General features: G+C 44.1%; 2 protein-coding genes across 6 annotated transcripts in view; one reads left to right on the top strand and one right to left on the bottom strand.

Moving 5' to 3' along the window:
* efl1 (elongation factor like GTPase 1) overlaps positions 1-12,114 on the bottom strand; it is a 72,082-nt gene extending 59,968 nt beyond the window's left edge. For 2 of the 3 annotated variants that reach the window (XM_086106215.1, XM_086106217.1), the window contains exons 1-5: positions 12,045-12,114; positions 10,488-10,586; positions 10,070-10,137; positions 3,992-4,076; positions 1,303-1,436 (exon numbers count right to left, since the gene is read on the bottom strand). In XM_086106215.1, the coding sequence (XP_085962341.1) occupies positions 1,303-1,436; positions 3,992-4,076; positions 10,070-10,137; positions 10,488-10,586; positions 12,045-12,099 (441 nt within the window). In that variant the 5' untranslated portion in view covers positions 12,100-12,114. Of the gene's footprint in view, positions 1-1,302; positions 1,437-3,991; positions 4,077-10,069; positions 10,138-10,487; positions 10,587-10,701; positions 11,121-12,044 lie in introns of those variants that run through there. The other variant, XM_086106216.1, reaches the window with a different exon arrangement.
* On the top strand, positions 12,102-26,006 carry spg21 (SPG21 abhydrolase domain containing, maspardin). Of its 3 annotated transcripts, none has more exons than XM_086106220.1 (9): positions 12,102-12,238; positions 15,233-15,295; positions 20,911-21,072; positions 21,728-21,808; positions 22,244-22,389; positions 23,907-24,015; positions 24,081-24,188; positions 24,279-24,419; positions 25,004-26,006. In XM_086106220.1, exons 1-9 carry the CDS (start codon positions 12,206-12,208, stop codon positions 25,127-25,129), a joined length of 969 nt encoding a protein of 322 aa, XP_085962346.1. In that variant the 5' UTR covers positions 12,102-12,205; the 3' UTR covers positions 25,130-26,006. The 3 variants fall into 3 exon arrangements, with proteins under 3 accessions (XP_085962346.1, XP_085962347.1, XP_085962348.1); XM_086106222.1 differs by lacking the exon at positions 12,102-12,238 and adding an exon at positions 19,077-19,295 and having other exon boundaries at positions 15,227-15,295; XM_086106221.1 differs by lacking the exon at positions 15,233-15,295 and having other exon boundaries at positions 12,120-12,238.
* Positions 26,007-26,901: the final 895 nt, after the last annotated feature.

Below are 26,901 nucleotides of genomic sequence, written 5' to 3'. Positions count from 1 at the left end.
AAAATGTCCACTGCCGGCCTGTGAGGTTGGGAAGAAAATAGCACCTTGTAACCTTTGAGCACCACACCAAAATTGTAACATGCAACCCTGGCTGTATGCATTAATTTTACTATCTGGATGAAAACCATTTGCAGTCCATGAGTGTCTTAAGTCTGGAAGCCATGGACTTTACACAATTGTTTCCTTGGATTTCTGCAGGAAACAGTCCTCACCTGCACTGATGAACATCCACCCACAGGGTAACCACCTACAAGTACCTGGGTGTTCTTCTCAACAATAAACTTGACTGGTCTACCAACACGGACGCCCTGATCAGGAAGGGACAGAAGGGACCGGCTCTTGCTACTCAGGAAACTGAGGTCTTTTGGGGTTCAGGGGTCACTCCTTAAGACCTTCTACAACTCGGTGGTGGCTTCGGCCATCCATTATAACATTGTCTGCTGGTTATGCAGCACCTCGGCACGGGACAGAAAGAGACTGGAGCGACTGGTCAGGGGGGCCAGTTCTGTCCCGGGCTGCTCCCTGGACACTCTGGAGGCGGTGGGCAACAGGAGGATGCTAGCTAAGCTAAATGCTATGATGGCCAGTCCCTCCCACCCCCTCCAGCCCGCCCTGACAGCACTGGGTAGCTCCTTCAGCCAGAGACTGTTACACCCGCGCTGCAAGAAGGAGAGATACCGCCACTCGTTCCTACCGACTGCTGTCAGGCTGCTGAATAAACATGCATAAAAACCTGTAACCATTGTAAATAGCACAGCCACCTTATGTATGCATAAGATGCATATACGCAACTTATATTTATATTGCATTCTATACTGTGTGCAGTTCTTTTTCTGAAACATTTATTTTGTGCATGCAACATTGTTTTTTTTCTTTTCTACCCCCCCCCCCCCACACACACACAATTTTGCTGCTGTAGACTGCAAATTTCCCCAGTGTGGGACAAATAAAGGTTATCTTATCTTATAATAATAATAATACATTTCATTTATAAGCGCCTTTCAAGACACTCAAGGACACTTTACAACCAAAACATATCTTCTTTTGCCGGCCTTCACTGCTACTTGCTTTGAGGGTAGGTCACCAGTGAGGCCTGTAACTTCTGTTTAAATCCACTATGGTGGTAAAGGCAAAAAATCCAATTCCAACAATTCACTTCAGAATAATTTCTCACTATGTTGGTTGGATTCATAATCATTTTATCGGAAAACTATTTAGCAGTTTCAGTCTATTTGTGATGGCATCCCCTCCTTCCAAATGATCATGGGAAAATGTGAAAAAGGAAGACACCACAAAACATACCTGTGGACAGACTCCCTCCACAGCATCAACAACAACAATAGCACCATCACACAAACGGACAGCAGTAGAAACCTCAGAGGAGAAGTCGACGTGCCCCGGAGAGTCAATCAAATTCAGTAAGAAATTTTTATCACCTAGCGGGGGAAAAAAAAGGTCATTACGCTCCAGTCACAATCAGAGTTCATTTTCAGGCAGTGTCGTTTTCTTCAATTACGATGACAAAATGATTTCATTTGGTGTGATGAGCCAAAGATAGCGCTTTGATCACGTGTACATTTTTGCTTGAGACAAGACCAGACAAACATGCTCGTGAGTGTTGCATGCACGCAAATGATTTAAGAAACGAAAAAAAAAATGGAGCTGTAGAGTCTGTTCAATGCAATTGAGAGGCCACTCAGCTTGCCGATGAGTCAAATGGTCAATTCCTGCCTCACGAATGCTTGTCCCCTGCTGGATTGTGATGGGTGTGAGGTGTGAAGAGTTTGTTCCAGAGTTGTGCGTGAATCTATGTGCATTTGTCGGGATGCACCATAACTGTTTTTTTTCTTTGTTTGTTTTTTAAACCACCGATACCAATAACTGATTACTTCATGCTTCTCAAAAAAAACAATACCGATAACCAATACCTTTTCTTTTGTATTCAACAAATACTATAAATCTTGTTGTTGCATCTTAAAAGAAAAACACATTTCAATCACTGCGGTCTGGAACAAATATTCACGTTTGTGCTTATTGAGTGGCTGCGCAATCTGGATCAGTGGGTCATTTCTTCCCACACACAAAACGCCCTAAGCCTGGAAATCTTGGACTTCCTGCCCCATATGTAGCTTTGAGGTCCAGTTGTCTGCAGCTGGCATCATAAAGTCCAGAGGAAAGCTCCCCTTCCGTGAATGTCTGACTTAGAAGACAACATATACATTCAACATACTCAAGTGAAATAAAATAAACAAATAATCCCATGTTCCTCATTTGGTTGGGCACCCCTGTTCTATGTCATGCAGCAGAGGGCCCCGCGCTGTGACAGAAACTAGACTAATGCTAGCATATTTCAAGCAGCTCTTCATCGGCCCAGCTTTGTTTATCGGACCGATGAAAGGGATATCATATTTTCCCCGAAGATCAGTTAGATAATTATTGGTCTGATAGTTATCGTACATACCTAAAAAGTGGTAGGGATACCCCTTGCAAGGTCGTTATTTGTAGCAATAAAAAAAGGAATTCTTGTAAACCCTGCTTATGACATCATTGTGAAAAGTACAAGACCAGCTTACATTTTTTTGGGTTGAATTTTAACTTCCTGAACAATGGCTGCACTGTTTTGAAGTTTTTGCTCAGGAAAAGAAAAAACATAAATTAGTCGAAGGTAAGTGAGAATCCGTCAGATACTTGGAAGGACTATTATTGGACGAGATACCGGTCAGAAAAATTTCACCCAATTTGCTGCATATTCAACGATTTAATTTTTGCGTCCTTCAAAATTGGTTATTAACTTGTGAACGGCAGCCATATTGCATTTGCCTATCCAGGCGTGATCTACTGTAGTCATTCATAGCCCATGGATGGGAATAATTAACAGTTATTTCATTACATTATTTGGGAGTATTTCTGCATTTCGAAGGTAATGAAGGAATGGACAATTCAGGAATGAAGGTCACTTAAGATTTGAAAACTCCTGATGTGTGTGTGTGTGTGTGTGTAGGCCCAAGACTAACACTTGTGAGTAGGCTTATAACTTGAAAAGTCACAACTGACACCCAAAGCCGTCTCCAATAAACAAGTGTTTTTCAAAGCAACGTGGCGAATTCATGAGTGCAGGTGCAGCAGTGCAGAAAATTACAGACAGTCTCAAGGTAATGAGATGTGGTCATTCGCCAAATCTGACAGAAGTAAGCTTATTGAAATGGAGTGCAACCGCATATTCAGGACAGGACATGGGGTCAAAGCTAAAATATCTAGTTGAGGAGGAGTAACGTTACATTATATAAATGCAGAGCCGACATTAGTAACGTCAGAAAAGGTGCCATTAAAGTCACCTTACAGGGGAACTAAATTACAAAGATGTTCCTTGATGTTCCCCCACTAATCCAAATCCAGTATTTTGATTCATGGAAAGAGAATTAAAGAGATGAATTCATCAATTTTCATCCATATCAGGGGGGTGCCTATACAGTACTGTCCTCTGCTGTTGACTGAAATTGACGTCACAACTGCTCTCGGGCTCGCATTGTCACAACAGCAAACCGAGAAAAAGAGTGAGCCGTGTGGATGTGATGGTCAAGCACGACAAAGCAAAGGCTTCACTTTGATTAATAGGACAAATATAGACACAAGGCATTTGTCGGAGGCAGCAATATCAATAACATCTTAGCTCTGGCTCAGTACGATCATTAATTACAAATTCATTCCGAAAGTCCTCAAATTGTTGTTTTGTAAAAAGTCAATACACTTGTTAGGCAACTCTTTTCTCGAGAATGTTGGAAAGAAAAATGGATTAGATACCATGGTATCTTAATTTTATTAAATTAGAAAATTCCTCAACTGCATGAAATTGAATTGAACAGAGGCATACAAGTGTGCAAAGTGAAAGGCGAACTCATTGTGGTCAACATGTACCAGAATCCAAAAGGTTCTAAAACTAATACGGGCAAGATTTTTCACACCTGACTGATGCTGAATCTCTCAATCTTACCCTCTTGGTAATGAAGCGAGATGGCGCTGGACTTCATGGTAATTCCTCTGATCTGTTCATCCTCTCTGCTGTCCAGATACCTTATCTGGAAGATTAGAACCAGCCAGAACATGATGAGGAAACAGAAATCAGATCAAGTTAAGGTATATGTTATAAAGAACATTGATTCCCAACTAAGGTGCCATGCCAGGTTAAGTGGAGTGTGGGAGATCAAGGCTGCCGAGGGAAATTTCAAATTTCTCTTAATACGACGGAAAGTGCTGATCAATGACAAATACTGTGTATATTTGTTCATCTCTCTATGGCAGCAATGTATACTGAAAGGCAGAACAATGAAATGCTGTCATTACACTGAGGAATTACACACACCAAAAGAAAACGAACTTAATCCACCTGTTGTCATTCCTGCCAGTATGTACGTACATCCTTTGTGATCAATTAAACAGGCCCAGATTTCAGATTGAGTAAGTCAATCGATCAATAAATTGAGCAGAGATCACTATTATTTATATATTTACATTGGGAGTGTTCCCTGAGCGTTTTCTTTGGTAAAATGGCTGCTCCGGATAAACACATCCAATTCATTACCAACATTCATCATCAGGCATCATCAGAAAACTGATTCGCTGTGACGACCCCTGAAGGGAAAAGCCGAAAGGAAAAGAAGAAGATCCTTCCGAGCAGTCCTTCTCAAATATTGGGGCGGTCTTGACCCAAGGGAACATTATTATTATTATTTTTATTTTTTTTCCATATGAGGAAAAAATATATAATTACAATCCACTACAGTAGGTGGCAGTGTCATCAGAGTCCACGCAGGGACGAGTAGCTCTTGGATGTCATTTTGGGGGGGGGGGGGGGGGGGGGGGCAAGTATGCGCACGCACAAGCACAGAACAGAAAACATTAAGTGCAGTGAACAAACCCCGGAAACACCAGAGAAAAATAGTTTAAAGTAGGGGGTTGATAATATATCTATAGGCAAGGACAGGAAAGGATATGGACTACTGGCCACACATCGATATATCATTTGAAATTTATTGATCGATTCCATTGCTCCCCTTCATGAGCCGTCACCTTACCGTGGTAATGGGGTTTGTGTGTCCCAATGATCCAATGAGCTAAGTTGTCTGGGGCTTTATGCCCCTGGCAGGGTCACCCATGGCAAACAGGTCCAAGGTGAGGGACCAGACAAAGCACGGCTCACAAACCCATTATGATGATTGAAATTAATGGATCTAAGTTTCCCTTGCCCGGACACGGGTCACCGGGGCCCCCCTCTGAAGCAAGGCCTGGAGGTGGGGCTCGTTGGCGAGCGCTTGGTGGCCGGGCCTGCACCCATGGGGCCCGGCCGGGCTCAGCCCGAAGAGGCAACGTGGGTCCCCCTGCTCATGGGCTCACCACCCATGGGAGGGGTCGGGTGCAGTGTGAGCTGGGCAGCAGCCAAAGGCGGGGACCCTGGCGGTCCGATCCTTGGCTGCAGAAGCTAGCTCGAGGGACATGGAATGTCACCTGTCTTGCAGGGAAGGAGCCCGAGCTGTTGTGCGAGGTAGAGAAGTTCTGACTGGATATAGTCGGACTTGCCTCCACACACAGCCTGGTTTCTGGTGCCAGTTCTCTGGAGAGGGGTTGGACTCTCTTCCACTCTGGAGTTACCCACGGTGAGAGGCGCAGAGCAGGTGTGGGCATACTCATTGCCCCCCGGCTCAGTGCCTGTACATTGGAGTTCACACCGGTAGACGAGAGGGTTGCCTCCCTCCGCCTTCAGGTGGGGGGACGGGTCCTGACTGTTGTTTGTGTATGCACCCAACAGCAGTTCAGCGTACCCACCCTTTTTGGAGTCCTTGGAGGGTGTGCTGGAGAGTACTCCTGCTGGGGACTCCCTTGTTCTGCTGGGGGACTTCAATGCTCACGTGGGCAATGACAGTGAGACCTGGAGGGGCGTGATTGGGAGGAACGGCCCCCCCGATCAGAACTCGAGTGGTGTTTTGTTATTGGACTTCTGTGCTCGTCACGGATTGTCCATAACGAAAACCTTGTTCCAACATAAGGGTGTCCATATGTGCACTTGGCACCAGGACACCCTAGGCCGTAGTTCGATGATTGACTTTGCGGTTGCATGTTTTGAACACTCGGGTGAAGATAGGGGCGGAGCTGTCAACTGATCACCACCTGGAAGATGCCGGTCCGACCTGGCAGACCCAAACGTATTGTGAGGGTTTGTTGGGAGCGTCTGGCGGAATCCCCTGTCAGAAAGAGTTTCAACTCCCACCTCCGACAGAGCTGTTCCCATGTCCCGGGGGATGCGGGGTACATTGAGTCCGAATGGACCATGTTCCACACCTCTATTGTTGAGGCGGCCAATCTGAGTTGTGGCCGTAAGGTGGTTGGTGCCTGTCGTGGCGGCAACCCCCGTACTTGCTGGTGGACACCAGCGGGAAGGCATGCCGTCAAGCTGAAGAAGGAGTCCTATCGGGCCTTTATGGCTAAGCGGAACGCAGCTTCGGTGGTCGCCGAGGCAAAAACCTGGGCGTAAGAAGAGTTCGGTGAGGCCATGGAAGCCGACTTCCTGACGGCTTCAAGGAAATTCTGGTCCACCATCAGACGTCTCAGGAAGGGGAAGCAGTGCACCACTAACACTGTGTACATTGGGGATGGGGCGCTGCTGACTTCGACTCGGAACGTTGTGAAACGGTGGGCAGAGTACTTCGAAGACCTCCTCAACTCCACCAACACGCCTTCCTTGGAGGAAGCAGAGTCTGAGGACCCTGAGGTGGGCTCTCCTATCTCTGTGGTTGAAATCACTGATGTGGTTAAAAGGCTCCTCGGTGGCAAGGCCCCAGGAGTGGATGAGACCGCCCGGAGTTCCTCAAGGCTCTGGATGCTGTGGGGCTGTCCTGGTTGACACGCCTCTGCAGCATCGCGTGGTCATCGGGGAGAGTGCCTGTGGATTGGCAGACCAGGGTGGTGGTCCCTCTTTTTAAAAAGGGGGATCAGAGGGTGTGTTCCAACTACAGAGGGATCACACTCCTCAGCCTTCCTGGTAAGGTCTATTCAGGGGTGCTGGAGAGGAGGGTCCGTCAGGAAGTCGAGCCTCAGATTGAGGAGGAGCAGTGTGGTTTTCGTCCCGGCCGTGGAACTGTGGACCAGCTCTACACCCTTAGCAGGGTCCTCGAGGGTACATGGGAACTCGCCCAACCAGTCTACATGTGTTTTGTGGACTTGGAGAAGGCGTTTGACCGTGTCCCTCGGGGAGTTCTGTGGGGGGTGCTTCGGGAGTATGGGGTACCGAGCCCCCTGATACGGGCTGTTCGGTCCCTATATTGCCGATGTCAGAGTTTGGTTCTCATTGCCGGCAATAAGTCGGAATCGTTTCCAATGAAGGTTGGATTCCGCCAAGGCGGCCCTTTGTCACCGATTCTGTTCATCACCTTTATGGACAGAATTTCTAGGCGCAGCCGAAGCGTTGAGGGGGTCCGTTTTGGTGGTTTCAGTATTGCATCTCTGCTTTTTGCAGATGATGTGGTACTGTTGGCTCCTTCAAGCAGGGCTCTCCAACTCTCACTGGAGCGTTTCGCAGCTGAGTGTGAAGCGGTTGGGAGGAATATCAGCACCTCCAAATTTGAAACCATGGTCCTCAGTCGGAAAAGGGTGGAGTGCCCTCTCCAGGTCGGGGAGGAGATCTTGCCCCAAGTGGAGGAGTTTAAGTATCTTGGGGTCTTGTTCACGAGTGAGGGCAGGAGGGAGCGAGAGATCGACAGACGGATCGGTGCAGTGTCTGCTGTGATGCAGACGCTGTATCGGTCTGTTGTGGTAAAGAAGGAGCTGAGCGAAAAGGTGAAGCTCTCAATTTACCGGTCGATCTACGTCCCAACCCTCATCTATGGTCACGAGCTATGGGTCGTGACCGAAAGAACGAGATCCCGGATACAAGCGGTCGAAATGAGTTTTCTCCGCAGCGTGTCCGGGCTCTCCCTTAGAGCTAAGGTGAGAAGCTCGGTCATCCGGGAGGGTCTTAGAGTAGAGCCGCTTCTCCTCCACATCGAGAGGAGCCAGATGAGGTGGCTCGGGCATCTAATTAGGATGCCTCCTGGACATCTCCCTGGTGAGGTATTCCGGGCATGTTCCACTGGCAGGAGACCCCGGGGACGACCCAGGACACGCTGGAGAGACTATGTCACCCAGCTGGCCTGGGAACGCCTCGGGATCCGCCAGGAAGAGCTCGAAGAAGTGGCTGGGGAGAGGGAAGTCTGGGCTTCCCTCCTAAAGCTGCTGCCCCCGCTTCCAGACCCCGGATAAGCGGTGGAAAATGGATGGATGGATGGATTCCATTGCTATAATTAATGAAATAATTTTATCCTCAAAATTCCCAATTCCTATTCGATTTTATTCAGGTTTGACTGTTATTCAACATTAATAAACTTGTACTTGGGCCCTGCCAAAACCAGCACTCACCCTGATTAAAAAGCATCGTTAACAACATTGATAATTTAATTATTAATTTCATTAAGTATAGTAAAATGATGTACAGGTATTCATAATGAAGATGTTTAAAGTTGCATTTTTACCTCTGTGTCCAGACTTTATAGACACCCTTACACAATTAAAATATGTTTTCAAGTATTAAATGAAACAAATATCTAATGGCCAGAAAAACTCCCAATCAAACTATGTGGGTCTTCAATTTCTTTTCAAGGCAAGTGCAAAAAAGTTAATTGAATTCCACAATGGTTCAAGTCACATTTAGGATTAGGAATCCACCATTTTAATCATAGAGTTTTGTCACCGTTTAATTCAACTGTGGTGTCTCAGTCTGAACACCTTGGGAGTCGCCCACATAATGACGTTCAGGACTAGACTGGAGATGAAAAGCAACATGAAGAATGTTGAATGAATACTGTAGCATTATGTGCTGACTGTTGTTACAAAAAAAGAATAAATACAGGCGAACCCCGCCCATTTGTGAAACTCTTTGCGGCGATCAAAGGCTTTCATCTGGACTCAGCGCATCAAAGGTAGACGCTAATGAGAATAGGAGCCACAGTCTTATCACGTCAACAACAAGCTAATGACATATTAAAAAACACGCGTTAACTGCCGTTATACATAAATGCAGTCCAGCTCAGCAATGCTGCTGGCGGTGACGCTGCAATTTATATATGAGTTTAAAAAGAATCTGAAAAGTAAGCCTGGACCTGATACTTTCTGTTAGTCTTGTGGAAAATGGCTCTGAAGTGCAGTGAATTTATGGGTTACTTGCTTTTTGAGCCTTAATTTTATGAAACCGATCAACAAAGATAGAATATATTTCGGAGACTGTTTAACCTTCCACCGGCGATAGAGGCAAAGGTGAGAGAAGTCTATATTCTGCAAGAATAGGGGCTAAACAACTCTTCAAATTTTCCATTTTATTTTGACAAGCCAAATTTTGGGAGATGTTTAAGTACCTACCATACAAAGTTATTAAGCGCCATGCCTGATATTCAAAATCTGGAGGCTAGTAGTAACAGATAGTGACTGTTGAATTTTGAAGACTACAGGTGAGATAGTTTTCCACATATAGATGTTTAAAAATGTATTTTCAGAACATGATTACAAAAAATGTATAACCTACCCTACGCTCAGTGATATTTCATGAGAAAATAATTGAAAATAGAGACCTAATATTTTGTAGTTTTCCTTTTACAAGTGTGTCATTTTACTGGATTCTTAAAAGACATTCTGAGATGATCAGGTGGGAGGCATTTGATAAAATGACACTGAACTACCCCACAGTCAAAACCTCACAAAGTTGGCAACGCCACAGACACAGGCCACAACGCCTGCTTGCTTGCTACCAATTGTACCAGCGCACACACGTGCGCACATAAAATAAAAGCAAATCTGTCAACATGCATCACATAATTTACATTTTACAGGTCAAAGACCGTGGGCGTGTCGGACTTTGCCAAAATCTGGTTTAGAGGGCGAAATAAAGAGGATTTTGACCTTTTAAATTAGACAGTGGCTTTAATTTTATTTGTTAACAGGGTGAGGGAGAACATTTTATATGTTATACCATAAGCAGACAAAAACTTACCTTCCCTGCCTGGCGACTTGATATGATACCATTGCTTGCCACTAAGCAATCCGCAAGAGTAGTTTTACCTGAACAAACAAATATAGATGTGCTTTTTAATACCACAACAATCTTAACAAAGGAACAGCATGTTAGGGGTTTTTTTCTTTATCAAACAACTATTTCAGATTATGCCAAGAACTTGTTTGGGAAAACGTGGTAAGTTGACATTTTGACAACGTAGGACATGCCACCATTGAGAATGTTATTTTAAATGGGGGGGGGGGGGGGGAATGATACTCTTACAGTACTATTAAGTGAATATGTCTCCTCTTGATTTTGGGTCAACATATTTTGAGAATAGCATTACATTCATTTGTATAGTGTCCATTGTCAAACTCCAATTAAAATGCGTGGAAAGGCAAAGCAATAAACTGACCGTGGTCAACATGTGCCAAAATGCAAAGGTTTCTAATATTGGCTGGATTTTTCTGCAGTTCAATGATCCTATCCAGACTAGGATGTCCCATTGCGAACCCTAAAACATAAAAGATGCATCCACAATATGAGACCGACAATGACACAGTAGACAATACGCCGAACACTGTACAGTGTTAGGACAATGAAAGTTGTCAATGTAGCACATAACACACCTGAGATACTCCTGTGAATTGGCAGGCGTTGTAAACTAAAAATCGCGAGCTGAGTAGATATATCAGAGAGAAACTAATTTAAAATTATAACACGACTTCAAATGATTCCTCACAACACTTCATGGCACGTAGCAACATTATGGTAAATTTAAATAGCTGTAAAATAAGACGATACTGTATTCAAATTCACATGCAGCGCCACATCCAATGCTGATATTCCGGGCGGAACAAGTCCTGAATGACGTTGGGCTTAATCTTCTTCTTCTGTCGTATTTTCGGCAGCGTCAACGGTACATGGCGCATTACTGCTCTCCCGGTACTTTGCTTCAACAACGACTCTAAATCATGTAAAAATTGCAGCGCTACCTTTGCCGTCAGATGGCGGTTCTCATTATCAACGTCAAATAAAGAAGAGAGAAACAAGTTACTGTCAATTTGTGTGTGTACGTTGTTCTGTCGCCCTTTCGCCCTCTCTCTCTCTCTCTCTCTCTCCCTCTCTCCCGCTCTCTCGCCCTCTCTTTGTGTGCGTGTGCGTGTGTATATGTCTATCTATCTATATATATCTCTATATATATATCTATATATATAGATATATATATCTATCTATATATATATATAGATATATATATATATATATATATATATATATATATATATATATATATATATATATATATATATATATATATATATATATATATATATATATATATATATATATATATATATATATATATATATATATAGATAGATAGATATATATATATATATATATATATAGATAGATAGATATATATATCTATATATATAGAGGGCGGCCCGGTAGTCCAGTGGTTAGCACGTCGGCTTCACAGTGCGGAGGTGCCGGGTTCAATTCCAGCTCCGGCCTCCCTGTGTGGAGTTTGCATGTTCTCCCCGGGCCTGCCTGGGTTTTCTCCGGGTGCTCCGGTTTCCTCCCACATTCCAAAAACATGCATGGCAGGCTGATTGGACGCTCCAAATTGTCCCTAGGTGTGAGTGTGGGCGTGAATGGTTGTTCGTCTCTGTGTGCCCTGCGATTGGCTGGCAACTGATTCAGGGTGTCCCCGCCTACTGCCCGAAGACGGCTGGGATAGGCTCCAGCACCCCCCGCGACCCTAGTGAGGATCAAACGGTTCGGAAAATGGATGGATGGATGGATATATATATAGATAGATAGATATAGATATACTGTAGATATAGATAGATAGAGAGAGAGAGAGAGAGAGATACACACATAGATACATGGATAGATAGATAGAGAGAGAGAGAGAGAAGAGCGAGAGAGAGAGAGAGAGAGAGAGAGAGACGGGCTGCACACTTACATTGCAGTCCAATAGGTGGCGGTAATTTGGGTTTAACCTGGTTGCCAAGCGCCATTCACCTTAACGAAGAAAAAGACAAAGCACGATGTTGTTTGCGGAAGATATGGCGGAAGCTGACAAATTCAAGTCATGTGACGAAGTGGGCGACTAAACTGTTTGAAATGGACGCGTTAGCGAACACCCGCAACCAAACGGTAAATCAACGTACGGCAGATAACCTTGTTTTGCTGCATTTCACATTTGTTAAAAACTGAATGCCTTAAATAGGTAACGATGGTGTAATAATGCTGTAAGTTAGCCAAAAACATGACGTATATGAGTCGAATATTTTTCGTATCACTCACCACTCAATGTACCTTAAAAAATAACACTATGATTGTGACTGGTGGCTCTATTATTGGTGAGCGAGAACATAGTTGCATCAAACGAGAACATGTCATATTTACCACATTTCAACAAATGAAGTAAATAAAACAATAATTAATAAATACACGTTGCAGTTATGCCTTCTTGTACTCACTCTTGAATTGGTTGTATTTCAGTAATTATTGGTAGTGATGTTCAAACGTTTTCCTTTCGAGCCTCTTTGAAATTCTTCACCTTTACTTTATTAAACAATACAACGAATCGATCGGAACTGGTAAAGATATGCTGAGCAGTAATGATGGGAAGATGACGACTTGTGAAGCGTTGCGGCACATTGGACAAACTACATTGTTGGCTCTGCATTGCTACTGTGTTACGCAGTTGCTCAATAGGCATTGCATTACAGGCGACCAACCTCCAATATTCTTTACGTGTTATTTTGTATTATTTGTATTTTAGTCTAAATTTAAAATACCATAGACATGTACAGCAATAAATAATGTTTGTGAAAGTGCCGTGATTGTGAACTGATGCTGCGTATGTACATGTCGTACTTCAAATTATTTTTCTCTGTCAATATGTATTTGAATTACTCCAGTGTTTTGGCAGTAAACGGATGACTTTTCAGCAATTACTCAAAATGCTAAAGTGACGGTATCTGTCTGTCTGTCTATAATTACTTATATAAAAATGTTATCTGCAAATCATTCTGTTTGGTAAAACATAGAGTATGATGCTCATTATACACTTCAGAATTTCGTAATCCAGTCCATTGATATTTAATCCAAAAAATTTTAAAACCAAACTAACAAAATACTGTAGTTCCATAAATGAAACACGTCATCATGAATTTGGCGTCATGCACCTAATTTGGTAATCGAAACCACACCATCAGCTTGCCACGTGGCATTTCTTCACTGTTTTAGAGGAAGACATTTTGCCTTGTTTCTACACCAGGTTTTCTGCAAAAACTCCTCAAGGAAGGGGAAAAAATTTAAACGAGCTTCAACGCAACAAATCTCCTCAGCCACTGAGAAGTTTTGAAGTTTAATAAATTATTATTATTATTAAATTATCTTAAAGTGAATAACATTTCATATTTGGTGGCATAACCCTTACTTGCAATAACTGCATCAAGCCTGCTGCAACCCAGTGGCTTCACAAGACTGTGGCATATTGAGTTTATTTCAGTTCTCTCTTTTAGTTCTGGGGTGGGTGGGGGGGGGGGGGGGGGGGTTACGGTGATTGAGTTGTTCAGTCTGAGACCGCCCACTTTTTCTCTCTGGTGAAGTCCTTTGTTGTGTTGGCAGTGTGTTTTGGATCATTCTCATATGATGACATTTCTCCTGATTAGTTTTCTCTCCTGGAATTCTCAACTTTTATGTGATGTTCATCTTTTGATATCAAACCCAAATGTTTTCAGTACACAATAAAACAAAGAAATAGACTGCCGTTCCAATACTTTTGCAGTGCACTGTCACTGGGGAGAGCACACTGTCCAGGGAAGTGCATTCTTCGAGAGCAACACCCGGTAGTGTTTGTGCTTGTATGGGAATCATTAGCTGGCGAGTGAACATTCAGTTCAACTGTCAAGTAATCAATCATCCATCCATCCATCCATTTTCCGAACCGCTTGATCCTCACTAGGGTCGCGGGGGGTGCTGGAGCCTATCCCAGCCATCTCCGAGCAGTAGGCGAGGGACACCCTGAATCAGTTGCCAGCCAATCGCAGGGCACACAGAGACGAACAACCATCCACGCCCACACTCACACCTAGGGACAATTTAGAGCGTCCAATCAGCCTGACATACATGTTTTTGGAATGTGGGAGGAAACCGGAGCACCCGGAGAAAACCCACGCAGGCCCGGGGAGAACATGCAAACTTCACACAGGGAGGCCGGAGCTGGAATCGAACCCGGTACCTCTGCACTGTGAAGCCGACGTGCTAACCACTGGACTACCGGGCCGCCAGTAATCAATCAATATAGCCAAACTAGGCAGTATATAAACGCCTTAAAGGGAGTTTGTGAACTTGGATCCTGGACTGGAAATACGAACTCTCTCAGGTTAGCATAGCGCAAGGTAGCGGACACAACAGAACATGTGTAAATTTAAAACTTTACCAAAAGCTAAAAACCATACTCAGTTCTGCCGTTGTCCAGGGTAGGGTGAAAGATTCTGGAAATGAAAGTAAGTTACTTAATAAAAAGAAAAACATTTCTGTAAGATGACGTGCCGCCGGTGTACACTCAAGATATTTTTTCAAATAAAGTGCTTTGGACAACCTGTGGTGTTGATCAGCAGTAGGTGACTGACGGCCCACAGCCTCGACCACATGACCCCATGAAAACCTCCCCCTTCCATTTTTAAAAATGATCATTATTACTAATATTACCGGTAATTATTATTCTGTTTTGTTTTGTTTTTTTGCAAACCCAAACGATTGCCAAAGTTGGCAATTCATTTTTCGAATGGGCCATTCAACTCAATTGTGAATTTAATATATTTTTAGGGCTTTTTAAAAAGCTGCCATTGTCTAGACCTGGCATATGGCTGTAATTTTGCAGTTTGTAGTTTTCAAGTTTTCATTTCCCTGGACACTCTGGACAAGGTGGGCAACAGGATAATGCTAGCTAAGCTAACAGCTATGATGGACTCAACCCCACTCACCCATTTTTAATATGCTTATATTTTATTTTTATTTATATAATTTTTGTCTTCTACTTTCTCCCTTTCAATGTTGCTGCTGTAAATTAGGAATTTCTCCATTATGAAACAAATAAAGGTTTTCTGATTTCTTTCTTCTGAATGTGTTCAACAGATGGAAGAAATCAAAGATTCTCCAGACTATAACTGGTTCAGAAGCACAGTTCCCCTGAAAAGAGTAAGTGTACACTGTGTTTCAAATTCGAACACAGATATGATTTATTGATCAAACACCGGAGTTTTAATGTTGCTGGCAATTTTTTTTTTCAATTGTCTTTCCTCTCTGTTTTAGTGATATCAATGACAGTTAATTTCCAAACTGTGGTTTCTTAAAATCAAGTTATTGAAGGATGATAATCCACACGATTTAGCAAGTCACAGTTATTTTGTGTAATGGAGGAAAAAGAGTTGAGCTGATAAGTGTTTGAATAGTTCAATGCTGTGCAAAATTGAAAATCATTGTCTCTTGGTTGTCCATCGAGCCAATGGTGATGGTTCTTCAGGAGTTCTTTTCTCACGTTTTCCCAATCCTCGATTTTCAAACACGACTGCACTGAATATCGGTAAACTGCCCGGGGTATTTATTTTTTTTCTGTGTGCGTGCTTTCATCACTTCTAACCACCTTTTCGTCTCAAAGTTGTTTCGGCACAGGTAGTGAGGGTGTGCCAGTCTTTTTGTTTTTGAAAGAAAAGTTTATCTGTTTTTTCCTTTGTCTTGTGCATGGCATACACCTGGTAACCCTGCCGCTAGTAGGCTATGCACTGAGACGAGGCCTGAGGCTGCCTCGTTGAGCAATTGTCTCAGAGCGAGCTCCTAATAAGTAATACATTTGGCGTCAAGAGGAGGTGTGTGATATGGATACACATGTATATCCCGACACAGGCAATATTCTATCCCAACAGTGATATACACCCCAACATACTCTTTTTTTTTTTAAGGATATGGGGTATGGGGTACCGAACCCCCTGATACGGGCTGTTCGGTCCCTATACCACCGATGTCAGAGTTTGGGTCGCATTGCCGGCAGTAAGTCGGAATCGTTTCCAGTGAGAGTTGGACTCCGCCAAGGCTGCCCTTTGTCGCGATTCTGTTCATAACTTTATAGACAGAATTTCTAGGCACAGCCGAAGTGTTGAGGGGGTCCGTTTTGGTGGCCTCAGTATTGCATCTCTGCTTTTTGCAGATGATGTGGTACTGTTGGCTCCTTCAAGCAGGGCTCTCCTACTCTCACTGGAGCGTTTCGCAGCCGAGTGTGAAGCGGTTGGGATAAAAATCAGCACCTCCAAATCTGAAACCATGGTCCTCAGTCGGAAAAGGGTGGAGTGCCCCCTCCGGGTTGGGGAGGAGATCTTGCCCCAAATGGAGGAGTTTAAGTATCTTGGGGTCTTGTTCATGAGTGAGGGCAGGATGGAGCGAGAGATCGATGGGCGGATCGGTGCAGCATCTGCCGTGATGCAGACCTTGTATCGGTTTGTTGTGGTAAAGAAGGAGCTGAGCCAAAGGGCTCAGCTCTCAGTTTAGTGGTCGATATACGTCCCAACCCTCATCTATGGTCACAAGCTATGGGTCGTGACCGAAAGAACGAGATCCTGGATACAAGCGGCCGAAATGAGTTTTCTCAGGGTGTCCGGGCTCTCCCTTAGAGATAAGGTGAGAAGCTCGGTCATCCGGGAGGGTCTTAGAGTAGAGCCGCCCTCCTCCACATCGAGAGGAGCCAGATGAGGTGGCTCGGGCATCTGATTAGGATGCCTCCTGGGCGCCTCCCTGGTGAGGTGTTCCAGGCATGTCCCACAGGCAGGAGACCTCGGGGTCGACCCAGGACACGCTGGAGAGACTATGTCACCCAGCTGGCCTGGGAATGCCTCGGGATCCGCCGGGAAGAGCTAGAAGAAGTGGCTGGGGAGAGGGAAGTCTGGGTTTCCCTACTAAAGCTGCTGCCCCCGCGACCCGACCCCGGGTAAGCGGCGGCAAATGGATGGATGGATGGATGTATTGGGCCGATACTGGCCTTATTTCAAAGCATCAAGTGCTCATGAAGACTGTCCTTCAACCTTTAGGAAGTGAACTGCGTCTATCTCAATACTTTGAACACATGCACCCACACGCTTACCAGCACACAAAAAAAAGGTAAACATGACCCTGTCCCAGCTTTTTTGGAAAGGGTGACAGCAATAAAATTCAGAGTTAATGATTATTTGCTAAAAACAAATTGGCAGTGTGAATGTTAAATGTCTTGTATTTGGAGTGTATTCGGTTAAAAAGGGGTTGAGCATGATTTGCAAATCATTGTATTCTGTTTTTATTTGTTTAACACCGCATCCCAGCTTCAAGCGGAATTGGAACTGTATTTGCTCTACATAAAAAGTATAGTCCAAAAAAATTAACTTAATTATGTTCAACTTAACTTTTAATCATTTAAGTGATCAACTTTTTTTAGCTAAACTAATTTCAGGTGGGGCGGCCCGGTAGTTGAGTGGTTTGCACGTTGACTTCACAGTGCTGTCAACGTGACTTCATACTGGGTTCAATTCCAGCTCCGGCCTTCCTGTATGGAGTTTGCATGTTCTCCCCGTGCTTGCGTGGGTTTTCTCCGTGTCCTCCGGTTTCCTCCCACATTCCAAAAACATGCATGGCAGGCTGATGGAACACTCAAAATTGTCCCTAGGTGTGAGTGTGGGCGCGAATGGTTGTTCATTTCTGTGTGCCCTGCGATTGGCTGGCAACCGATTCAGGGTGTCCCCCGCCTACTGCCCGAAGAAAGCTGGGATAGGCTCCAGCACGCCCCACGGCCCTAGTGAGGATCAAGCGGTTCGAAAAATGAATGAATTAATAATTTCAGGTGAAACAACACCAAATCGTCCCGAAACACAAAACAGGACAAAATATGCTCATGGGTAAAACAAAAAGGAAAAACTGCATCCGGATAACTTTTGTATAGTTCAAACTGACATTGAGAAGAGATAAGGGCCTCTGGTTTGAGGACCTGATCCAGTTTCTTCTGTTGAAAATGATCTGCCCTGTTTTGGAGAAGATTTTCTCAGGAGGGTGTTTCATTGCTGCAATGCACAACGTCTCTATCCAGCACAAAGCAGTAACAATTGTATTTGAGACACTGGCACCCTCATTGCTACCATATATTTTTCCCCTTGTTTTTTTCTTTGTAGACTCTACATTCAGCCTTTTTACATTTAATAAATGTTCAATTTGTCCAGGTTTAACGTCGTTGCGCGGTGGTACCACCCAATGACAACTGTGAGACAATGTGCAAAGTATCAAGCAGAGCTAAAGTGATCAATGGTAGAATACAATACTATAACAGTTGTACAGTTGGTGCAGAAAATCATTTAACCATTTTAAAGTGACCGGTAGCAGTATTTGTAGGACAACAAGTGTGCAATTATGCAGATGTCCTTGAGCGCTTTAAAGTGTCTGGTGCTGTGGAATATTGATCAGTGACAGTGGTTCAAGTGAGTACAGAGCTGGAGCTACAATGATTATTACGGTAATGCTGTTCCATAGGGTTGTGCAAAATTACAAAGAGCCACTATACAGGTCGATTTGGGTTAGTGTTTAAGTTAATGGCTAGACGGAAGAAGCTGTTTAAATGTCTGCTGGATTTGGTGCGCATGGGTCGGTAGCGCCTGTCTGAGGGGAGTAGCTGGAAAAGCTGGTGGGCAGGGTGCGGGGGCCCAGTAGGATTTTCCATGCCCTTGTCTTGGTTCTTGCGGTGTGCAAGTCCTCAAGAGTGGGTGGGGGGCTAATGATTTTTTTCCACCGTCCCAACTGTCCGTTGCAGTCGGATTTTGTCCTTTTTTGTGGCGGCCCCAAACCAAATCGCGATGGAAGAACACAGGATTGATTCGATGACTGCCGTGTAGAACTGTCTTAGCACCTCCTGTGACAGGCCATGCTTCCTCAGCAGCCTCAGAAATTATATCCTCTGCTCGGCCTTTTTCAGGATGGAGTTGGTGTTGACCTCCCACTTCATGTCCTGGGAGACTGCGATTCCCAGGAACTTGAAGGTCTCGACGGTTGACACAGGGCAGTTGGATAGTGTGAGGGGCAGCTGCGGTGAAGGATGTTTCCTGAAGGCCACGATTATCTCTACCATCTTGAGCATGTTCAGCTCTAGATTGTGTTGGCTGCACCAGAGCTCCAACTGCCGCACTTCTTTTCGGTACGCAGACTCGTCGCCGTCTTTGATGAGACAGATGACTGGTGTCATCTGCGAACTTTGAATTTGACGGCTGGGTGTGTTGAGGTGCAATCGTTCATGTAGAGCAGGGGTGCCCAACCTTTTTTGTCCCAAGGGCTACTTTTCACTTTTGTGTGTGTGTGTGTGTGTGTGTGTGTGTGTGTGTGTGTGTGTGTGTGTGTGTGTGTGTGTGTGTGTGTGTGTGTGAGTGTGGCTGGGGGAAGTACGAGAGAGAGAGAGATTGGGCTTCTCCTTCATTGTCTAATCATACATTGGCTGCGCACTGCGGGATAGCTGGCCAGCAGCTCACTGGAGGGCAATGGAGGCTACACTGTCACAGCTGCATAAAGACAATGCTGATGAATATTAATTACTGTATAAGGTTTTATAATTAAATATTTAACTAAATATGTGTACTGCGATAGCAACACTGACTTCCTATCATTTCATGTCATTTAAACCCCCCCCCCCCCCAACACACCTCGCGTTCGACCGACTGGTTGGACACCCCTGCTGTAGAGGGAGAAGAGCAACGGAAAGAGGATGCATCCCTGTGGGGCTCCAGTGCTAGTGGTGCGTGTTGATGAAGTTGTTCTTCCCAGCCTCACCCGTTGTGTCCATCTCGTCAGGAAGCTGAGGATTCACTGGCAGATTGTAGGGGACACACCGAGCTGGAGAAGTTTGGGGTTGAGGAGTTCCGGGATGATGGTGTTGAACGCAGAGCTGAAATCCACAAACAGGATCCTTGCGTAGGTCCCTGTGCTGTCGAGGTGCTCGAGGATGTAGTGCAGCCCTATGTTGACTGCATCCTCCACAGACCTGTTTGCCCGGTAGGCAAACTGAAGTGGGTCCAGCAGGGGTCCGGTGATGTTGTTTAGGTGGTTCAGCACAAGGCGTTCAAAGGACTTCATGATCACAGACGTCAGAGCGACAGTTCCGATGTTGCTGGTTTCTTGTGAACTGGGATGATGGTAGACTGTTTGAAGCAGGATGGGAATTTTGAAGCAGGATGTTTGAAGCTCCAGCAATCTGTTGAAGATTTGTGTGAAGACCGGAGCCAGCTGGTCAGTGCAGACTTCAGGAAGGAGGGGGACACTTTGTCGGGCCCCGCAGATTTCTTGATCTTCTGCTGCTTGAAGAGCCATCTCACGTCCTGTTCGTGGATCTGTAGGGCAGAGAATGAGGGTGGGGGGCGTTGATAGGGTAGTTTCTGGTAGAGTTGGGCATATGTGGGAAATGGAGGTGTCCTTTTCAAATCTGCAAAAAAACCTGTTTAGTTCATCAGCTTCTAGTTCATTCTACTTCTAGAATGCTGAACGTAGTTGAATTTGTTTAGATGATCGACGAACTGAGCGATTATGAAACATTCTGCAATCATGTTTCATTTCCTCTGCTTTACCGGTCGCTGGCATGAAAGAAGAATGTTTTCTTTGCTGAACAGCGATTGTCATGTCTGCAAAATATTTTTTCATTTACTAGTGATGATAAGCGGTGTAGATGATGAATATGGAATTGTTTCACACATTGAAGCATCATGTATCAAGATATATACAGTATATATTTTTTCATTTCCTTGTTTCTCTTTTTCTCTTTCTAGATTATTGTTGATGATGATGACAGCAAAGTGTGGTCCTTGTATGACGCCGGCCCCAAGAGCGTCAGGTGCCCCATCATGTTCCTTCCGCCTGTCAGTGGAACCGCAGAGGTGTTCTTCCAACAGATGTTGGCTTTGACGGGCTGGGGCTACAGGGTCATATCTGTGAGTGTATTCTATTGAATTCAACAGAAATGTATCACTCCTGCTGACGGTGCCTGTTGGGAGTGACGTTTTTTTCTCATCTTTGACTCATCAGTGGGTGCACATATCAATACAGTACTCTGCTCAAACCTGAATGATTCCTGGAATGATGGATGGTTCTTTCTCCGTCATGTAAATGCTAAAATCTAGCCCATGGTTCAGATTGCCTTTTTTCCATCCATCCATTTTCTGATCCACTTATCCTCACAGGGGTCCCGGAGGATGCTGGAGCCTATCCCAGCTGTCTTCGGGCAGTAGGCAGGTTACACCCTGAACTGGTTGCCAGCCAATCGCAGGGCACACACAGATGAACAGCCATCCATGCTCACACTCACACCTAGGGACAATTTTTACAGTGTTCAAATGAGCCTGTCATGCATGTTTTTGGAATGTGGGAGGAAACTGGAGTACCCGGTGAAAACCCACACAGGCCCGGGAAGAACATGCAAACTCCACACAGGGAGGCCGGAGCTGGAATTGAACCCGGTACCTCTGTACTGTGAGGTCTACACGCTAACCACTGTTTCACTGGGCCGTCCCGCCTTTCTTCTGTTTGGCAATTTCTCTCGATGTTACTAGTATTTTATTTATTTTATTTTTTTGGTGTGTGTTTCAGCTTCAGTATCCAGTGTACTGGGATCTCATGGAGTTCTGTGATGGATTTCGGAAACTTCTCGATCATCTGCAGTTAGATAAAGTAAGCTTTTGTTTCTTTCTTTGACCCTTAAGCATTTTACCTCCCACCAATGTGTATAATGTCATGAACCTTTTTTCACATTTACAGATTTGTGAACTCTGTCATTTTCTATTTTTGTTCAAATGGGCATATTATGAAAATTTTACTTTTTAATTGCTTGTGTGTGCGAATACTTTTGCGTTTCATAGAGTGCCTGCCAGCTAAATTCTCGCATTATTTGTGGGTTGACAAACCCTCAATAATCCAATCACAAACTACAGCCGTGATTTCGATAAATCTGACAAAGTTCACAAATTGTAAAACTGCTTACGTTTTAGTGAAAAGTAAATAAAAACATAGCATGATATATCTAATTTGTATTTTGTTTTTTTATCTCCCGCATGTGCACTTTTTTTTTTTTAAATATAATGATAATTCTGTCTCAACTTGATCAAGGTTCATCTTTTTGGTGCATCCTTGGGTGGCTTCCTGGCCCAGAAGTTTGCAGAGTTCTCATGCAAGTCCCCCAGGGTGCACTCTTTGATACTGTGTAATTCGTTCAGCGATACTTCCATCTTTAACCAGACATGGACAGCGAACAGGTTTTTCCTCAATATTTTTTGCTGTTTGAGACTGTAACATGTGATTAAGGGTGTACTCGCACTGGGCAAGCCATGCAATGATTGAGCCCTAGATCAGCGGTCCCCAACCTTTTTTGCCCCACGGACCAGTTTAATATCAGACAATATTTTCAGGGACCGGATAAATATAACAAAATAATTTGATATGACCTGCATGAAAACTGTGGTATTTTGTAAACATAATAATAAACACGAATCAGGACTCGAGGAACGTACTATCTCGCCGCAACACTCTCTGGTCGCTATGGTAATGTTTAAACGTGCCTTCAAAACAAGATACACCGCAAATACAAAGTGCATGAAAAATACGACTCACCATCGCCGCATATTATGCAGAGTAGGCTTGGTGTGTGGGAATCTCCCATTGTGATCAATCCGTATTTTAAGTAGGACTCCTGACACTGTCTTATTAAATGTAGCCGTCTTTTTCTTGAAAGTCGTAGGCTCCTCTTCTGTCTCCTGGCCGGGGCCTTTACCCTTCCCAAAGACGTTTGTTTTTTACTCATTTTGCTAGCTCCATTTTAGCGGTAACCTATCACGTGACCGAGAAGCGCACCTTGACCTGCGTCAAGAGTGACACACTGTAGACCGATGTAACAGAGAATCCGGTAATTTTTCAAAATAAAACACCTTTCAGATTCCGAAATAAATAAAATGGAAGTAATGTAAGTTATTTATTCTTCCTGTGCGGCCCCGTACGAAATGACCCATGAACTGGTACCGGTCCGCGGCCCAGGGGTTGGGGACCACTGCCCTCTGTGACATTTCTAGAATCGGTCTCATGCAAGGGCGGCCCGGTGGTTGACTGATTCGCGCGGTGGCCTCACAGTGCAAAGGTGCAGGGTTTGATTCTGGCTTCGGCCTTCCTATGTGGATTTTGCATGTTCTCCCCGTGCCTGCGTGGGTTTTCTCCGGGTACTCCGGTTTCCTCCCACATTCCAAAACCATGCGTGGCTTGTTAATGAAACACTATAAATTGTCCCCAGGTATGAATGTGAGTGTGCATGACTAGCAACTATGACTATTGCCCGAAGACACCTGAGACAGGCTCCAATAAGCCCCGTGGCCCTTATGAGGGTATGCGAATCAGAAAATGGATGGATGGATGGAAGACTCGAGCAAGTACTCAAGATCAAAACACTTTCCGAGCTCAGGCATGGTTGGGAATGGCGTACCAGGGCCAGCAGGATTGCATATGCGTGCAGTGTGGATGTGTCATACAGTTGCCGTTAATTATGGATTATAGATTTGATACACCGTACATAATGCCAAGCCTGGTGACACAGGGCCTTGCACCTGCATAGTGCATAGGTTCCATGACGAGCGCAATCACTCGCCTGCCAATGGGCAAAAGGTTAAACAGCAGTGTGACGAGTGGACTCGAAAGGGAGGCGGAATCTCGGCCAAATCCGGCACGGCTCAAATGTCCTGGTGCGAGTATGCCCTTAAAACAAATTAATTGGATTGTTTTTGCTTAGTTTTTGGTTGATTCCAGCTTTCATGTTGAAGAAGATTGTTCTAGGGAACTTTGCAAAAGGACCCGTCGACCCAGAAATGGCTGGTGCGATCGACTTCATGGTTGACAGGGTAAGGGATGCTCTTTGTGCTTCGCTGGTCCTCAATGAAAGTAATGTGTATTTTATGTGCTGTAGCTGGAGAGCCTAAACCAGAGAGAGCTGGCATCCAGGTTAACGCTAAACTGCCAGAACTCTTACGTGGAGCCACACAAAATCAAGGATGTTGCTGTGACTCTTATTGATGTAAGTGGGAATGCATGTGAATTTGAAATACTGGGCAATCCATATTCATTCTGACTGACAAGCCACGGTGTTTGTTTTTACACCACTTAGGTTTTTGATCAGAGTGCGTTGTCTTTAGAAGCAAAGGAAGAGATGTATAAATTGTTTCCAAATGCCAAACGAGCTCATCTGAAAACTGGCGGAAACTTCCCTTACCTTTGCCGAAGTGCCGATGTGAACCTCTACATCCAGGTATGGCGGCGTGAAAGGAAGCCTTGCCGAGACTTAATTGTCATGTTGGTGTGACTGCCTGTCATTTGGAAACCGAACTGCTATGTGGGTGTCGTTTGAATGCAAAAGCCCCAATCTGTAAGCAGGGGTGCCAAACAAAATTAGGACTGCCCTCAGAGCGAAAACGTCAGTAAAATAACTATTTGCTCCTCTGCCTAAAATAAATAGCGGATTTCGAAATGTGGCCTGCAAACCTGTTGCTGCAGCTGATTGCAACATGTATTCGATTGGTTTGAAGTTTGGAGTCTTACTGGGCCACTCCGTTACTTCTTCATCTGACCAAATTTCTAGAAGCAGAAGATTGGCTGTGCACTAAGTGGGAAAGAATGTTAGTGTATTTGTGAACAGGATTTTACCACCGATTGTTTCCCAAGCCCACATTGTTAGCCCTCCACATCCAGTAAATGAATGATGACATGGCAATATTACGTCACTGGTCGTTGTGGTCAAGAAACGTAACTGTTTGATTGTAACCTCGTAGCTTTTTTCTTCTGTATCATAATTTTGATACTAATCATTACTGTCCCTTATTCCTCGATCAATAGATTCATTTGCGGCAGTTCCACGGAACGCGGTATGCTGCCATCGACCCGGCAATGGTGAGTGCTGAGGAGCTGGAGGTCCAGGAATGCCACCTGAAAACGTGCCAAGAATCTGACGAGGAGCAGTGATGAGCATTTTGAAGCTCTGCCAAAATGTCACTGAAGCTTTTTGATTAAAAAATGACATTGATAAAGTATTGTTTATTTTGTCTGTATAAAATGTTAGTCATCAAGGGCATTGTAATCCGCAAATGTTGATTTTGGCAACTGAACTCCTCTTGGTTGTTCATGTTTCGCCTTGTACCCAAAGGCTACAATTCAATTTGTTTGCTGCGAGGTTCCCACATGTACAATGCTCTGAAGTATTCCCCCATTCCTGACGTGTTTATTTTTTGCAGACCGCTCTCCAAAACCTCATACATGTACTGTACGTTTTTTTCCCAAAAAATCTAAACGATTGTTCAGTGCGCAGGTGTGGGTTTTTTTTGTTTGTTTTTTAACAAATTATTGATATTAAGTTTTGAAAATGGTTTGCTTGCTTTAATGATGTACTTTAATGTGAATGGTTGTCCAAACATGCCGTTTTTGGGGTCGTCTGAACAGTGACAATTTTGGAGGTATGAGGAGGGCACTGACATTCGTCACACTTACTGTATTTTATATTTATATTTTTGGATCTCTGATAAACGGTAGAAGATGGATGGATGGATTTTTGGATCATTGGGCTAATTCATTTTCCTCCCAACACAACCCAATTAAATACATTTCTAATGGCCGAGTTTACAACAGGAGTTAACTCTAATTTATCACCGTTTTTGGAAAGCAGAGTTCAATTTCACTGTTCACACCCAGGCCCGATGACCAAGACATTCATTAAAAATCACTGCTCACACGACGTGGTTGATGACAGTCGAAACCGGCTGTACCACGTGACCGGTTCAGGGAGTGGATCGTGAAGTTCAGTTGGAAAAATGTCTATTTTGAATAAAAATGAATACGAGAAAAATTTTGCACAAGAAAACCTCTTTCTTGCATGCGCTTATGTCCACTAGGTGGTGCTAGAGGGGATTGAACTACGTTTTGAAGCCTCGACACATGAGTCACACTAATTGCATGGCAAGCCTCAATGCTTGAAGGAGCTTCAGCTCACCAACACTTATGGTAATTTTGTGCGGGGACCAAGATAGTTCATTGCTGATCTGGACTCCTTGGTGACGTGGCTGGGCTGAAATTTCAAGTCAAAAGCGATCTCCTTCGTCCAGTCGACACTTGCTCGTTTCTTACATTGGTCAATGTATTACATAACACTGGTCAACAATTTTTTACAAAATATTTTTAATGAGAGATGCGCGATAAATTTTTGGTCGATTGTGAATCTGCCGTCCTTTTTTTCCTCTAGCACCTAAAGTTATAATAAAAATGATCTACTGTATGTAATACAGTAATATATTAAGTGATGCTTATGAATTAAAGTTGAGCAACAGGTGGTTTCTGAAACATGATGGCTATCAATAGTAAGCGCAGGGGAAAATCTGTATAGCGGGAGATTGTAAAGGTCAAACATAAAAACAAAAATATATCACACACGGTGCGCGAGGAAAAAGAAGGAAGACATTTTTTATCAGCATCAAAAATACATTTAGGGGCACATGAAACAATCTCTAAGATTTTGTGTTTTGTAGTATGGACTAAATCTGAGAACCGGGATCACCAATGTGGTGCCTGTGGGCACCAATTCCTCCAAGGACCACATGGGTAGCCCATGAGCCTGACATTGCAATTTTCTTGGAATGTTTTGTCAGTGATCAATTGAGAACATGATCACTGGTGGAGATTTATAGAAATTACTTTGCGTTGTTGATATTCATGTTTCCAAATTAATGTGAGAAATCAACATGATC

This window comes from Hippocampus guttulatus, chromosome 3 (assembly GCF_054856545.1).
Source record: "Hippocampus guttulatus isolate MCC_2025c chromosome 3, RoL_Hgut_1.0, whole genome shotgun sequence".
Taxonomy (NCBI): domain Eukaryota; kingdom Metazoa; phylum Chordata; class Actinopteri; order Syngnathiformes; family Syngnathidae; genus Hippocampus; species Hippocampus guttulatus.
The sequence above is the reverse complement of the archived record's forward strand: the minus strand, read 5'-3'. Positions and strand labels throughout refer to the sequence as shown.